The 15149-nt window shown below is 36.4% G+C and overlaps 1 protein-coding gene across 2 annotated transcripts in view; it reads right to left on the bottom strand.

The window, feature by feature from the left end:
- LOC148952241 (N-acetylglucosamine transporter UNC93A-like) overlaps positions 1-15149 on the bottom strand; it is a 114136-nt gene that overhangs the window by 98493 nt on the left and 494 nt on the right. For both annotated transcript variants that reach the window (XM_089088891.1, XM_089088890.1), the window contains exon 2: positions 11355-11702. In XM_089088891.1, coding sequence (XP_088945017.1) covers positions 11355-11702 — 348 coding nt within the window. The remainder of the gene's footprint in view (positions 1-11354; positions 11703-15149) is intronic.

Genomic DNA, 15149 nt, shown 5'->3' on the forward strand with positions numbered 1-15149 from the left:
TTATATACTATTAATAAGGGCTCTCGCCCTCTCAATTCCCAATTGAATGAGTTCCTTTAGAAGTTTCTACGACAACGCTGGAAAAGACCTAATTTCAGAATTTTCAGCTACGTTGAACAAAATGTTTATATCAAAATTTTGATTGGATGCGTTTGGGGAAATGGTAGGCATGAGAGGGGCGTTAGTTGTCCTCCAATCATTTTCGACTATTAAATAGGGCACTAGCGCTTTCAATTTTCAATCAAAAGAGCCCTTTATGAAGTTTCTACGATAACACTTTCAACAAAACCTTATATACCCCCAGGACATAACTTACAACCCTTGCACTGAGGGCTGTGGGGGGGGGGGGGAGTGTCATCCTTAAAGACATAATTTCCTGGCTTTTCAACTGCGTTGAACAAAATGGCTATCTTAAAATTTTTATTGGATGTTTTTGGGGAAATGGTGGGCGTGGGAGAGGTGTTAGTTTTCCTCCATTCACTTTTGACTAATAAAAAGGGCACTAGCCCTTCGAAGTTTCTATTACAACGCTCTATAAGAACCTTATTTGCCCCCAAGGTATTACTTACAACCCTTGCCCTGTGGGGTGTGGGAGGGGGGCGGGTTGATCATCCACAAAGACTTAATATCCAAAACTTTCAACTGCGTTGAAAAAAAGGCTATCTAAAAATTTTGATTGGTTGTGTTTGGGGAAATGGCGGGCGTGAGAGGAGGGTTAGTTTCCCTCCAATCAGTTTTGACTAGTCTATTAAAAAGGGCACTAGCCTTTTCAATTTCCAATTGAATGAGCATTTTTTTAAGTTTCTACGACAGCATTTTCTATAAAAAAAAACTTATATGCCCACAGGGCATAGCTTACAACCTTAGTCCTGAGGGCTCTGGGGGGAGTGTCATCCTCAAAGACCTAACTTCCCGAACTCTAATTTACGTTGAATAAAATGGCTATCTCGAAATTTTGATTGGATGTGTTTGGGGAAATGGTGAGCTTGAGAGGGGCGTTAGTGGCCCTCCAATCATTTGCGACTATTAAATAGGGCACTAGAACTTTCAATTTCCAATCGAATGAGCCCTTTTCGAAGTCTCTGCGAAAATGCTTTCTATAAAAACCTTATATGCCCCAAGGGCATAACTTACGACCCTTGCCCTGAGGGGTTTGGGGGGTTTGTCATCCTAAAAACCAGAAGCTCCAGAATTTTTAATTACTTTGAACAAAATTCTTATCTCACAAATTCGATTGGAGGGGTTTGGGAAAATGGTGGGCGTGAGAGGGGGGTTAGTTACTCTCCATTCGCTTTCGACTATTAAAAGTGGCACTAGCTCTTTCAATTTCCAATGAAATGAGCCCTTTTTGAAGTTTTTACGACAAAACTTTCTATGAAAACGTGATATACCCCCAGGGCATAACTTACAACCTTAGCTATGACGGCTGTTCGGGGTTGTCATACTCAAAAACATAATTTCCGGACCCTTCAACTACGTTCAACAAAATTGCTGCATCAAAATGTTGATCGGAAGTGTTTGGGGAAATGATGGGTATGGGAGGGGGGTAATTCGCCCTTCAATCAATTTTTACTATTAATAAGGGCACTAGCCCTCTCAATTCCCAATTGAATGAGCCCTTTTTGAAGTTTCTACGACAACGCTGGCAAAGACCTAATTTCCAGAACTTTCAACTACGTTGAATAAAATTTATATCTCAAAATTTTGATTGGATGTGCTTGGGGAAATGGTAGGCTTGAGAGGGGCATTAGTTGCTCTCAAACCACTTTCGACTATTTAATAGGGCACAGTCGCATTCAATTTCCAATCGAACTAACCCTTCTTGAAGTTTCTACAACAACGCTTTCTTTAGACCCTTATGTGCTCCCAGGACATAGCTCCCACCTATTGCACTGAAGATTGTGGGCGGAGTGCAATCTTCAAAGACATTGTATCTTGACTTTTTAACTACGTAGAACAAATGCCAAACTCAAAATTTTTATTGGATGTTTTTGGGTAATGATAGGAATGCGAGAGGTGTTAGTTTTCCTCCAATCACTTTTGACTATTAAAAAGGGCACTAGCCCTTCGAAGTCTCTATTAAAACGTCTATAAAAACCTTATATGCCCCCAGGGCATAACTTACAACCCTTGCCCTGAGGAGTGTGTGTATGTGTGGGGGGGGGGGGCGATGATCATCCTCAAAGACATAATATCCAAAACTTTCAACTACGTTGAAAAAAATTTTGACTGTCTCAAAATTTTGATTGGATATGTTTGGGGAAATAGTAGGCGTGAGAGGGAGATTAGTTGCCCTCCAATCAGTTTCGACTTGCCTATTAAAAAGGACACTAGCCATTTCAATATTTAATGGAATGAGCCTTTTTTGAAGTTTCTACAACAACTTTTCCTTTAAAAAATCTTATATGCACCCAGGGCATAACTTATAACCTTAGCTCTGAGGGCTCTGGGGGGAGTGTCATCATCAAAGATCTAATTTCCAGAACTTTCATCTACGTTGAAAAAAATGGCTATCTCGAAATCTTGATTGGATGTGTTTAGGGTAATCGTGAGCTTGAAAGGGGGGCTAGTTGCCCTCCAATCACTTTCGACTATTAAAAGGGGCACTAGCCCTTTCAGTTTCCAATCGAATCAGCCCCTTTTGAAGTCTCTATGAAATTGCTTTCTATAAAAACCTTATATGCCCCCAGGGCATAACTTACAACCCTTGCCCTGAGGAGTTTGCGGGGTTGGTCATCCTCAAAATCATAATTTCCTGAACTTTCAACAACGTTGAAAAAAAATGGCCATCTCAAAATTTTGATTGTATGTGTTTGAGGTAATGGTGGGCGTGAGAGTGGGTTAGTTGCCCTCCATTCACTTTCGGCTATTAAAAAGGGCACTAGCCGTTTCAATTTCCAATCAAATGAGCCTTTTTTTGAAGTTTCTAGGACAACGCTTTCTATAAGAACCTTATATGCCCCCAGGGCATAACTTAAAATCCTTGCCCTGAGGGCTCTGAAGGGGTTGTCATCCTTAGATACCTAACTTCCAGAACTTTTAACTATTTTGAACAAAATGAATATCTCAAAATTTTGATTGAATGTGTTTGGGGAAATGGTGGGCATGAGAGGGGAGTTAGTTGCCCTCCAATTGCTTTCAACTATTAAAAAGGGTATTAGCCCTTTCAATTTTCAATCGAATGAACCCCTTTACAAGTTTTACGACAACGTTTTCTATAAAAAACCTTATATGCTCCCAGGGCGTAGCTTACAACCCTTGCCCTGAGGGTTGTGGGGGGGGGGTCATCCTTTAAGACCTTATTTCCAAAACTTTCAACTACGTTGAACAAAATAGCTATCTAAAAATTTTTATTGTATGTGTTTGGGGAAAAGGTGGGCGTGAGAGGGGGTTAGTTGCCCTCCAATCTCTTTCGACTATTAAAAAGGGCACTAGCCCTTTGAATTTCCAATTGAATGCACCCTTTTTCCAGTTTCCATGACAGAGCTTTCAATAAGAACCTAATATGCCCCCAGGGTATAACTTATAACTCTTGCCCATAGGGTTCTGAGGGGGTTATCATCCTAAAAGCCCTAATTTCCAGAACTTTTAACTACGTTTAACCAAATGAATATGTCAAAATTTTGATTGGATGTGTTTAGGGAAATGGTGGGCGTAAGAGTGGGGTTAGTTACTCTCCAATTACTTTCAACTATTAATAAGGCACTATCCCTTTCATTTTTCTATCGAATGAGCCCTTTTTGAAGTTTTACCACAACGCTTTAAAAGAAATTTCATATACCCCCAGGGCATAACTTACAACCCTTGCCCTGGTGGATGTGAGGGGTTGTCATCCTCAAAGACATAATTTCCAGAACTTTCAACTACGTTGAAAAAATAGCTATCTCAAAATTTTGGTTGTATATGTTGGGGAAATGGTGGGCGTGAGAGGTGGGTTAGTTGCCCTCCAATTACTTTTGACTATTAAAAAGCCACTAGCCATTTCAATTTGCAATGGAATGAGACCTTTTTGAAGTTTTTACGGCAACGTTTCATTTAAAAACCTTATATTCCACCCGGGCATAACTTACAACCCTTGTCATGAAGGCTGCGGAGGGGGGGGGGGTATCATCCTTAAAGACCTAATTTCCAAAACTTTCAATTACATTGAACAAAATAGCTATCTAACAATGTTTATTGTACGTGTTTGGGGAAAAGGTGGACGTGAGGGGGGGTTAGTTGCCCTCCAATCACTTTCGACTATTAAAAAGGGCACTAGTGCTTTGAATTTCCAATCAAATGCGCCCTTTTTGAAGTTTCTACGACAAAGACTTGAATAAAAAACTTATATACCCCCAGGGCATAACTTATAACCCTTGCCCTGAGGGCTCTGAGGGGGTTATCACGCTCAAGGACCTAATTTTCGGAACTTTCAACTACGTTGAACAAAATGGCTATCTCAAAATTTTGATTGGATGCGTTTGGATAAATGGTGAGCGTGGAAGGGGTGTTAGCTGCCTTCCAATCCCTTTCGACTATTCAAAAGGGCACTAGCCATTTCAATTTCCAATCGAATGAGCCCCTTTTGAAGATTCTAGGACAATGCTTTCTATGAGAAAACCTTATATGCCCCCAGGGTATAACTTATGGCCTTTGCCCTGAGGGCTGTGGGGGGGCGTCATCCTTGACGACCTAATTTTCAGAACTTTCAGTTACGTTGAACAAAATAGCTATCTCAAAATTCTGAGTCTACCTACTATGGGGCAAGATTGGCTTGAGAGTTGGGTTAGATGCCCTTCAATTACTTTTGACTATTTGAAAGGACAATAGTTAACTCAACATAATGCTAAACCAACCTCTTTCCAAATTTCTACAACAACACTTTCTATAAAAATCTTATATGTCCCTTGGGCATAACTTACAACCCTTTCCCTGAGGGCTTTGGGGGAGTGTCCTCCTCAAAAACATAATTTCTGTCTGGAAATCAACTACGCTGAACAATGTGGCTATCTCAAAATTTTGTGCGGATGTGTTTGGGGGAATGGTGGGCATGGAAGGGGTGTTAGTTGCCTTCCAATACCCTTTCCACTATTAAAAAGGGCACTAGCCGCTCCAATTTCCAATCGAATGAGTCCTTTTCAAAGTTTCTACGACAACTACTTCGATACGAAGTGCCCTGGTCTACCCCCCCCCCCCCAAAAAAAAAATACTTTGTGCCAACATCGTTCTTTGCTTAGGCAGCACGATTGCTCTGCCTATGATATCCCAAGTTATTAGTAAATACGAAAGTTTGCATTGACAGAGGCAACGTTTTATCGTTGCCTATAGTAAAGGTTATACGGCTCCAATGTTTGTTTTGTTTTTCTCAGGGGCATTTCATATGGAGGGGGTCGTCGTATAAAATTCGTAGGTGGCTCTTTCGACTGGAAATCGGAAGTTTTAGTGCGCTTTTTAAAAGTCAAAAGTGATCGGTGGAAAACTGCCCCCCCCCTTCCCCCATACCTTTTTTCCTCAAATTCATCCGAAAAAAATTGAGATAGGCATTTTGTTAAAAATAGTTCAAAAATCACATAACAAAATTCCGGTGTCGACACAACGCTCCCAGAGCCCGTGGGCAGGCGTTCTAAGTTATACCCTGGGGGCCTATGTGGCTCTTATGGAAGGGATGCTCGTATAAACTTCAGAGAGGGCTCATTTGATTGGAAATTGAAAGTACTTTTCACTTTTTAAGAATCAAAAGAGATCGGAGGGCAACTAGCCCCCTTTTTTCCCCAAACCAATCTGATACAAATTTTGAGATAGACACTTTTCTAAAATAGTTCAAAGGTCAAATAACAAAAACTCCGGGGTTGACACCCCCCCATAGCCTGGGGGCAAGTGTTTTAAGTAATGCCCCGGGGCGTATAAGGTTTTTATGTTGGGGGTGGTCGTATAAGCTTCGAAGGTGGCTCATTTGACTAGAAATTGAAAATTCTAGTTACCTTTTTATTATTCAAAATTGAACAGAGGGCATCTATTCCCCCCCCCCCCTACAAAAAAACACAGCCTCTTTTCTCCAAATGTATCCAATTAAAATTTTGAGATACCCAGTTTGTTTGAAATAGTCCAACAATCATATAACAAAAATTTTGTTGTCAACATAACACCCCAGAGCCCAGGAAGGATTATAACTTATGCTGCGGGGGCATATAAGGTTTTTACGGAAGTGGTCGAATAAAGTTTGGAGGGGACTCAAATGATTAGAAACTAAAAGTTCTAAATCCCATTTCAAGGGTCAAAAGAGATCCGATTGCAACTAGACCTCCCCCCTCCCAACTTTTTTCCCCCAAATGCGTCCAATCGAATTTTTTGTATAGCCATTTTGTTAAAAATTGATAGAAGATAATATAAGAAAAACTCCAGGGATAAAACAGCCCCCCCCCCCATAATCCCGGGAAATTGATATACCCATTTTGTTCAAATAGCTCAAAATTCAAATTACTATAACTTAGGGGCTGAGAAATCCTCCCTAGCCCCTGGGGCAAGGACTGTAAGGTCCCGGGGCAAGGTTTTTGTGGAAGGGGTGGTCGTATTAACTTTGGAGGGGGCTCATTCGATCGAAAATTGAAACTTTTAGTTATTTTATAAGAATTGAAAATGATCAATGTGCAACTAGCCCACGCCCCACTGTCCCAAAGGCCATCTGTTGAACATGTGGAGATAGCCAATTTGCTCAAAATAGTTCAAAGGGCAAATAACTATGCTTTTGGGGTTGAACGCCCCCCCCTAACCCCGTGGAATGGTTTTGAGCTACGCAACTTAATTATTGTTACTTTGATACTTTGTTTACTTTGATACTTGGATTTAGTGATTTACGTGGTAGCTTCGATCACGGTGCAAAGGCTGTAAGTTATGCAAATTGCTTATTTTTACTTTGGCACCTTGTTTAACTTGATGTTTTCTTTACTTTGATACTTTGGTACTTTGATATTGTTACCTTGATACTATTTTTGATACTTTGATGCAATTTTGACGTTGAAAAAAAAAAATCTTATTTTAAAATAAGGAAATTTTTTAAACTTGAAACTTTCTGCAATCAAAAAAACGAACAAAAATTAATTAAAAATTCCGAAAAAGAAGTATTTCAAAGAAAAGTAAATGGCATATTAAACTTAAGATCTAAAGATACAAACGCCGGGTAAAATTCAAACTCAAAACTATCAGAAATTACTATTAAAGAATAAATTAAATCCAAAACGGACAGAAATCAAATAAACAATCATAGTAAAAAAAAAATATACAACAGGTACTAATATAAATGAATAAATAAATTTGAAAACGAGTGAAACTTAAATCGAATATGCAAATCAAGCTTAAAACGAACAAAAACATTTTGTTAATGAAGCATAAATGAGATCCAAAACGAACAGATATTAAATAAACAATCATAGCAAACAAACATACAACAAGTACTCATATAAATGAGTGAATAAATCTTAAAACAAATAAAACTTAAATTGAATATGTAAATGAAGTTTGAAACGAACAAAAATCGTAACAAACAAGATTTTATACTTTATATCGTTTTCTCCCTGTAAAGGTCTGAAACCTACTGAATTATGGACGATTTACGGTAAACCATACGGTTCTTGAACAGTCTTGGAAAGTAAAAAGGATAACAAACAGAAAGGCTAATGTAAAGTGATTTTGTCTTTTGGAAAATCACCTGTTCAAGATTCGATTTCGATGTAATTTTATATTCATTTTCAACATTGTAATCACTGGAAAAGAAAATATTTATAACAGAATTCGTTTTCAGTGATGCGCCAATTACGTAGTAGGCTTTAGACTTTCACAGCTAGGGAAGGGGGCAGTATCCAAACTCTTGTTTGTAGTGAAGCTGCATCTGTCTGCATCTGTGTAGTGAAACTGAATATTTGATATATATGATATTAATGGCTGAAAGTTCAAAATTTAATTTTACTGTAATTCTTATGTTTATTTTCAGTGTTGTAATAAGTACAAAAGAAACTATTTTAATATAATTCGTTTTCAGTAAAGCACCAATGACCCAGTAGGTTTTAGACTATTACTACGAGAGAAGGAGGCAAAACCCAAATCTTCTTTTTAGAGGTTTTTGTTTGTTTCAAGCATGATTTCTATATTCAATTTAAGTTTCACTCGTTTTAACATTTATTTACTCATTTATATTAGTACCTGTTTTTTGTTTTTTTTTTTTTTTTTTTTTTTTTTAATATGATCGTTTGTTTAATTTATGTCCGTTTTGGCTTTCATTTATTCTTTAATAGTAATTTCTGGTCGTTTTGAGTTTGAATTTTAACAGGTATTTGTATCTGCTGATCTTAAGCTTAATATGGCTTTTACTATTCTTTGAAAAACTTCTTTTTCGGAAAGTTTTTTTTTTAATTAATTTTTGTTATAGAAAAAGAAGAAAAACAGCTAAAGAAGGGGGTAGTCACTATAGAAATACGATGCCATTATCATAAGAAATGTTTAATTTTGTATTTTCCCCCTGAAGAGATGCGTGTTTTTGTATGCTATTATTTTTTTCAACACTTCAAAATTCAATAAAAAATATCAACATTACTCAGTAGCATTCAACACTTACAGCCTTTCTTAATAACGCCAGCATTAGAAATTCTTATTTGATTTTCTTAATCATTGTTTCAGTGTTTTACGTTGAACAAACTACCTTGAAAATACTTTAATTTTTGCAACTACCGAGTCTAAAGACGTTAAATTTGCGGTGTTTGATTGCCAAATCCAAAAATATCAATATTGTTACGATATTGTGCGTCCAACGGTCCGGCATTGCTCAATAAAGCTGAATTTTAGGAGTTTCTATTTTATTTTTCATAATCACGCTATTTGTAATTACCTTACTTTTTTATTTTTATATACTTTTACTTTAAGTGACATACTTTTTTCATTGCCTTTCAAAAAGTGTTTGCCACCCAAAAAGTGTAAGCTTTGTTATCCACCCAAAAAAAGACAGAGATCGTTAAAATATTGGCCCTATTTTCTGCGCTATCAAAAGTATCGTGTTCATAAGACTATGTCGTTTAATGAAATGTAATTAAGTATATAAAACTGATTTTTCTACTAAAAGTAAGAAGTAACTTTACACCTTAATAAAATTAAATTATACTGTGTATGAGGGGGACTGCCCCCTCCTAATGTCCATACTCATTAAGCTAAAGTTTTTTAGTGCTTTAAGAAACCTTTTTCAAATTCAATGACCCTTGTGTTTCAGTAAATGTTCTTAAAGAGTTTTGACAAAAAGCCAAACTTTAGAGTAAACATCAAGGAATTAAGGAGGAAGCCATTCCACTCATACAAAGAATAATTTTTGTTAATTTTAAATTTCGAAGCTGCTCCTTACTTCCAGTTGAAGAAAAGTAGTTTTTTTTTATTTAATTTCTGATCGTTTCACCAGACCCAGTCCTAACCAAAATATAATGTGGGGTACCGGCACTTTAAATCCCCGGTTTGTCGCTGTTAAAATGTATATATTAATAATTGTAAATTGATTAGTACCATCCTACTTTTCCAGTTTTTCTGCTTGAAAATTAAAAAGTTCAATTGCAATTAAAATTTTGACAAAATTTGAAGATGCTGTCAAAATTTGTAATGAACAATGTTTTTGTTGAATAAGTGCTTATTAATATTTTTAATGTAGAATTTTGCGCGGACAACGAAGAGCAATATTGTTCATATGGATGGAATTACGTGGGGCTTTTGATCTTCTACGTGGCTGATGCCATTTCAACCTCTACAATAGGGTTCTCTGATTGATAAATCTTTATATACATAGGTTTAAATACATTGAAAAATTTTATATAAATAGAAAAAGATAAATACTAACTATTAAAATTGCCGAAAAAAATTTTTCTTGCAGTATTTGTCACTCCCGCCCCCAAAGACATTCACTGGTAGAATTCATTTGATCGTAAACTTAAAATTTCTCTTTCAGTGACCATAAAGATTGTGCCACGAAAAAGTATTGTTTTCTGCCATTTTATGGCACGAAACTACGATTTTACCCCAAGGAGGGCCAATTTGCAATCAGTTAAAATTTTGAGTAGCTAATCGATTTAAAAGTATGAAAAAAATAAATTTTATGCTTCCGAGTTACAGGGAAGTAATGCCGCGCGGTGGCAGTAACGAATTTAATTAAGTTAACGAATAGTTAAACTAAGTTAAAGAAAAAAGCCGTAACGAATTTAACGATTTTAACTTCATTTTTCAATGAAATTTCGTTTAGTGGTGCGTAATTATGCATCAGCTTTCATGAAAGGGGGGATTCACTGTCTAGGTGGGGGGGGGGCAAATGCCTAAAGAGCATATTTTAATGCCCAAACTGCTAACCATCAATGATCCTTCAGAAAAATATAAAAAGAGGTAGGAGGCTTAGGAATTAATCAAAATCGTCCTCTATGTAGTAAAAAATATCCCATTCTCATACCTATCGGCAAAGAGGGGGAAAAGGCGAGACCATCATGAACCCAAAACAGAAATCAGATTGCAAAAAACACAGAAATACACCATTCCCTTCCCCATTCAACATCCTTCCCAAACATAATAATCACTACCTTTGCAATTGCTTCCCACCAGACCCATCCCCCCTATTGCCGGGATATAGCCCTTCTCCATATCCTATGCCGTTACTGAATTTATTGGTGTGTATTATTTTTATACTTAAAAGTTTTTTATTCTGAACTTTCTGTAAGTAAATTTATCAGTGAACACCACCTTATTCGCTCAGTTAACATGTCAAAACATCTGTAAACGGAATATGAAGTTTACAGTTAGTTTCATTATAGATTAATAAATGATGACTTTAGGCACACACCCGGAAATTTTTCGGGGAAGACAGATAATAAAAGCTTCTATTGGATAATTTGAATAAAAACTCTCAGAAAACTCAGAAAAATTAAGGATTTCGGATCACCTAGACTCTAATCTCAACCCCTCCCCCCTGTTGCATACATGTCTGCGTGACATGATTCTGAGATGAGTTTAATCTTGAGCAAAACCACGATGTTTCAGAAGAAGAACCAGTGGGTTTTGTCAACTGGTGGTTTACTTTCATCACACAAGATCATGATCTTGTTAAATCATAGCATAATCGGTAGAGTTGTAGCTCTTATTGTTGTAAATTTACTAACTCTGGTAACTGGGGGGGGGGTATCCCCTAACCTCATATTTTCCACCACTAGTCTTGAGTCCAGAGCCGCTGAGCTCGGTTTGCCTCGTTAGTAACACCTTGGCTGTAACTAAGTTTAAAAAAATTGGAAGTGAACGAGCTAACATTGCAGTTAAAAAGTTACTCGGGTAAAATTATATTCTATGTTATTTAAAGGTCAAAGTCTTACCTGCAAACTTGCCATTGATTGATAAGCAGTGAAGTTAAACATGAAAGCAGTACTCAGGGTCAAAATATTTTTAACAATTGTATATTTCTTCTTTTTCAAATCCTTGGATGTTATCCCCAATGTCGCAACTGACGCTACTTCATTTTTCAATGCAGATTGATCTTTACCAGACAGATCTAAATCTATAATTTTTGTAGAAAATTCGCCTTCGCCTGTAGTATTTATCGTTTCATTTTTCTCTTCATCAGCGACAAAGCTTGTGTTGTTGTAAGTATCATTGTAATTCCTTGGATAACTTTCAATGTTGCTCTTTTTGTCAATTTCAACTGTGTCGTATATTGAGTCATCCTGAAAGCATACAGATTAAGTGTATTCATACCTCCAAACATATTCGATGGTTTACTATATTCTCGTTCGATTTCACACCAATCCGACCCGATGAGCCAAACTAACGAAATTGGAGTCAAAATGTATTATAAAAACCTATGTGTGTGGGGGGGGGGCTTCCTTATTTTTTATTTTTTCGCAATGAAAATACCAAAAAGAGGTATTTTTGAACGAAAATACTAAAATGGTTAGTTTTTTATATTAAGCGGGGCAACCGCCCTTCTGACTCCCTCCCAGAAAGGGTACTCAAATTTGTCAAACCGGAAAAAACATTGTTCAATTGCATGTGAGTTATAGGTAACTATGGATAAACCTAGAAAACAAGGAAGTCTTGGGGGATGCCTAGGCAGTGCCGTAATTTTGTCAAAATCTTGGGGGGAGGGGTAAAGCTGGAGCCAATTTTCCAAAATCAATAGAAAATTACAGTCAAAACTAAAAAAAGCCATTCAGTACCATAAAGGTACTATTTAGTGCTAATAAAGTACTATAAAGGTACTTTATAATACTATAAAGGTAAATACGTACTAAAAAAACAGATCCGTTTCTATTGATCCTTGAATTTTATGGGTTTATCTTAGTTTTGACAAGATTAGGATGGCACTAAATTTCCACTGGGGGGGGGGCGTCAAAATTAGGTCTGGGGGAACCAAGGTCTGGGATAGACAGTTGCCCTTCCTGCCCCATAGCAAATTACGCCCCTGGGACTAGGGCCTTTTTTGCTCCTTTGCGAGAAGTATTACACGAGTCTTCGCCTTTGGACTAAAATTTCTACAATACTTAAATATTACAACCTAGCATTCCTCAGACTTCGTGTTTTATTTCTAATTCCTCTTCAGTTAATACGAAAAACAGAAATTTATTGTGTAGGAGCAGATTTGTTGAGGGGGAATTTTGGAATTTTGGAATTTTGGAATCGACACTACTCTTGCCTGTCTTAAAACCAAAATTTTTGTACAAATTATTGTAGTAGGAGCATGAGGTGATAGTCAGACAGAAGCAATACTATTTCTGCCGTATCAAATACAAGCAGCTCACGTATTGATGAACCGAATAAAAACATCAGTTTTCAGGTAAAAACTAATTATTGCTAAAATACTAAAAAAAATTCTAATTACAGCCTTGTTACATTGAAGCCATATTAAACAGCTATTAATTTCCTCTATTGAGTTATTAGTATTTGAATTGAATCCTTCCGAACCACCTTGACTAGACTTTCCTATTAATACTACAGGAATAAGAGGACAACGATCTTGTTATACATTGAGATATGAAAATAGTAATTAAGTAATGATTTAGAATTTTGAAACAGAGATACCTAAGTGAAGCCGTCTTATTCAGGAGCATACTTAAATTTTTAAAGTTTTATTCTCCTCATACCCACTGAAATTATTCAAATACGAGTAGCTCTTAATTCCCAATCCCAACAACATGTGTAATGATTTGGATACAATGACGAGAATAAAGGGATCACGTTTGAAGCAGCCGAAGTTTGAACTTCTTTTCTTATTTGGAATAGTGGCACTCAATACACATAGCGGTACAAAATTGTAATATTTTCTATCTGCAAGTATTTTCAGCCACACAGTTATGTTAATTTCAACTTTCTCATTTAAATCTTGTACTATACTTTTTAATTTATTAAAACAAATTTAAAATGTTTTTTTTTTCATTTTTTGCCATTTGGGTAAAGGGGCTTGAAATTCTCACCACGCATCTCTCGGAAATGATGAAATTGGTGGTATAATTTTCATCAAGTTTGCCCTTCCCTCCGTTTGGGCTTTATATTTTCAATTTTTCTAAGATTACACAAACATTCTTCTGCTAACAACCTTTAACGGGCACGCTTAAAGAATTTTACATAGGGATTCCACATCAAAAATGGGTTGTTTTAATGCATAAATTCTTAAAAAAATTTCCATGTTTTGGAGTTTTAGTTTTTATTGAGACAAGCGCTTTTATCTTCCGTTCACTACCATGACAGAGGTATCTTGGTATCTTTTGATTTGATTTTCAAAATTTTAAGAATAAAAACTTCTAATAATTCAGTGAGCTATTTGTTTAAGTCAAGTGAACTATGTTTTTTATTTATTTGTTTGAAAACCAGTTATACAGACAGGAAAAATACAGACCATAAACAAAACAAGGGAAAAAAACACAAAACGGAAAGCATACAATTGGATTCTAAGAACGCGAAAGCTCCCCATCTGAGTGTAAACTGAGAGATTATATGCTTACTTGCATAGAGGGGTGAATAATGTCCTCAAGAGAAAACCCCAGTATCTAAAAGAATAGAAAATTATGACCTAAAAATCTAAGTTTTTGGTAATTTAGACTCTCACCACCCTCATTCTCGCAAAAACTTGTTCTAAGGTGACCGTTTTCAGGAATGGTTGTATCGAACTAATGGTTGTAGAAAATACAGAGAATGCTCGTTTAAATGGTTCTTATTTCCTAAAAATGACCTTTTAAAGCAGAAAAAAAGATAGTCTCTCATAAACAAAAGTTGTAGACACTTTGTGCTTGAACGACAATATGGACCCAAATAAGGCAAAGGGTCATAGGGCCAAAGTAATAATTTTATGTAAAATCTTGTGGAAATGTACCTGTTTACAAAGTTGCACTTCCATGAAGTTTTATGCTTTGTTCTTAAGAAAAGTGCAGAAGAATATATCAATGGTGTTTTATAAATCATTGAAAAAAATAAACAATTTGAATAGAAAAATCCAGGCTTTTTGAATGAAGTTAAGGGGTTACGTCAAAACTAGCGGGGCTGCCCCCTGCTCATTACCCTAGAGTTTAACTTGCAGTTTACTGAAAGCTTCGTAGAGTCTTAGAAGTATAGTTTGTTGGTTACTCCTAGTATTGTCGTAAATACCCGGGGGATAGGGGATGGGAGCACCCATCCTCAAATTAAGGAAAACGTTTGATTGCTCAAGTCAGGAAGTCACTCTTTTTGTTCATTTTTTGCTTTATTTAATTCTTGGCAGCTTTTTATTTCAGTCTTGAAATAAATTTGATGGCTTTATCGGTCAAGAATTTCTTGAATAGTGAAGCTACACGTAGAGAAATAGTTATAAAAAAAAAAAATTAGAAAACGCTCTAAAACATTAAAAATGGAAAGAGTCCTTGAAAAACTGCGGAACTCTAACTCCATACAAGGCCGTAGCCAGGGGGATTACCCCCCCCCCCCCCGAAATGTTTGGTCGACTCGTAAAAACCTCACAAAAATGAATATAAACAAATTTCTTATGCTTTTAAAAAGTTTTTTTGTAAACCCCCTCTCCCCCCAAAAAAACTTCTTGTGTACCCCCCCCCCCCGAAAAAAAATCCTGGCTCCATATATATAATTATTTTGTTTAATATTTCATGTTTCATCAGACCACTGTTGGATTAGCCGAAGCTTATGGG

The sequence above is a fragment of the Artemia sp. Qi Xiang Cuo genome, chromosome 5 (genome assembly GCF_049724085.1).
Source record: "Artemia sp. Qi Xiang Cuo chromosome 5, ASM4972408v1, whole genome shotgun sequence".
Lineage (NCBI taxonomy): Eukaryota > Metazoa > Arthropoda > Branchiopoda > Anostraca > Artemiidae > Artemia > Artemia sp. Qi Xiang Cuo.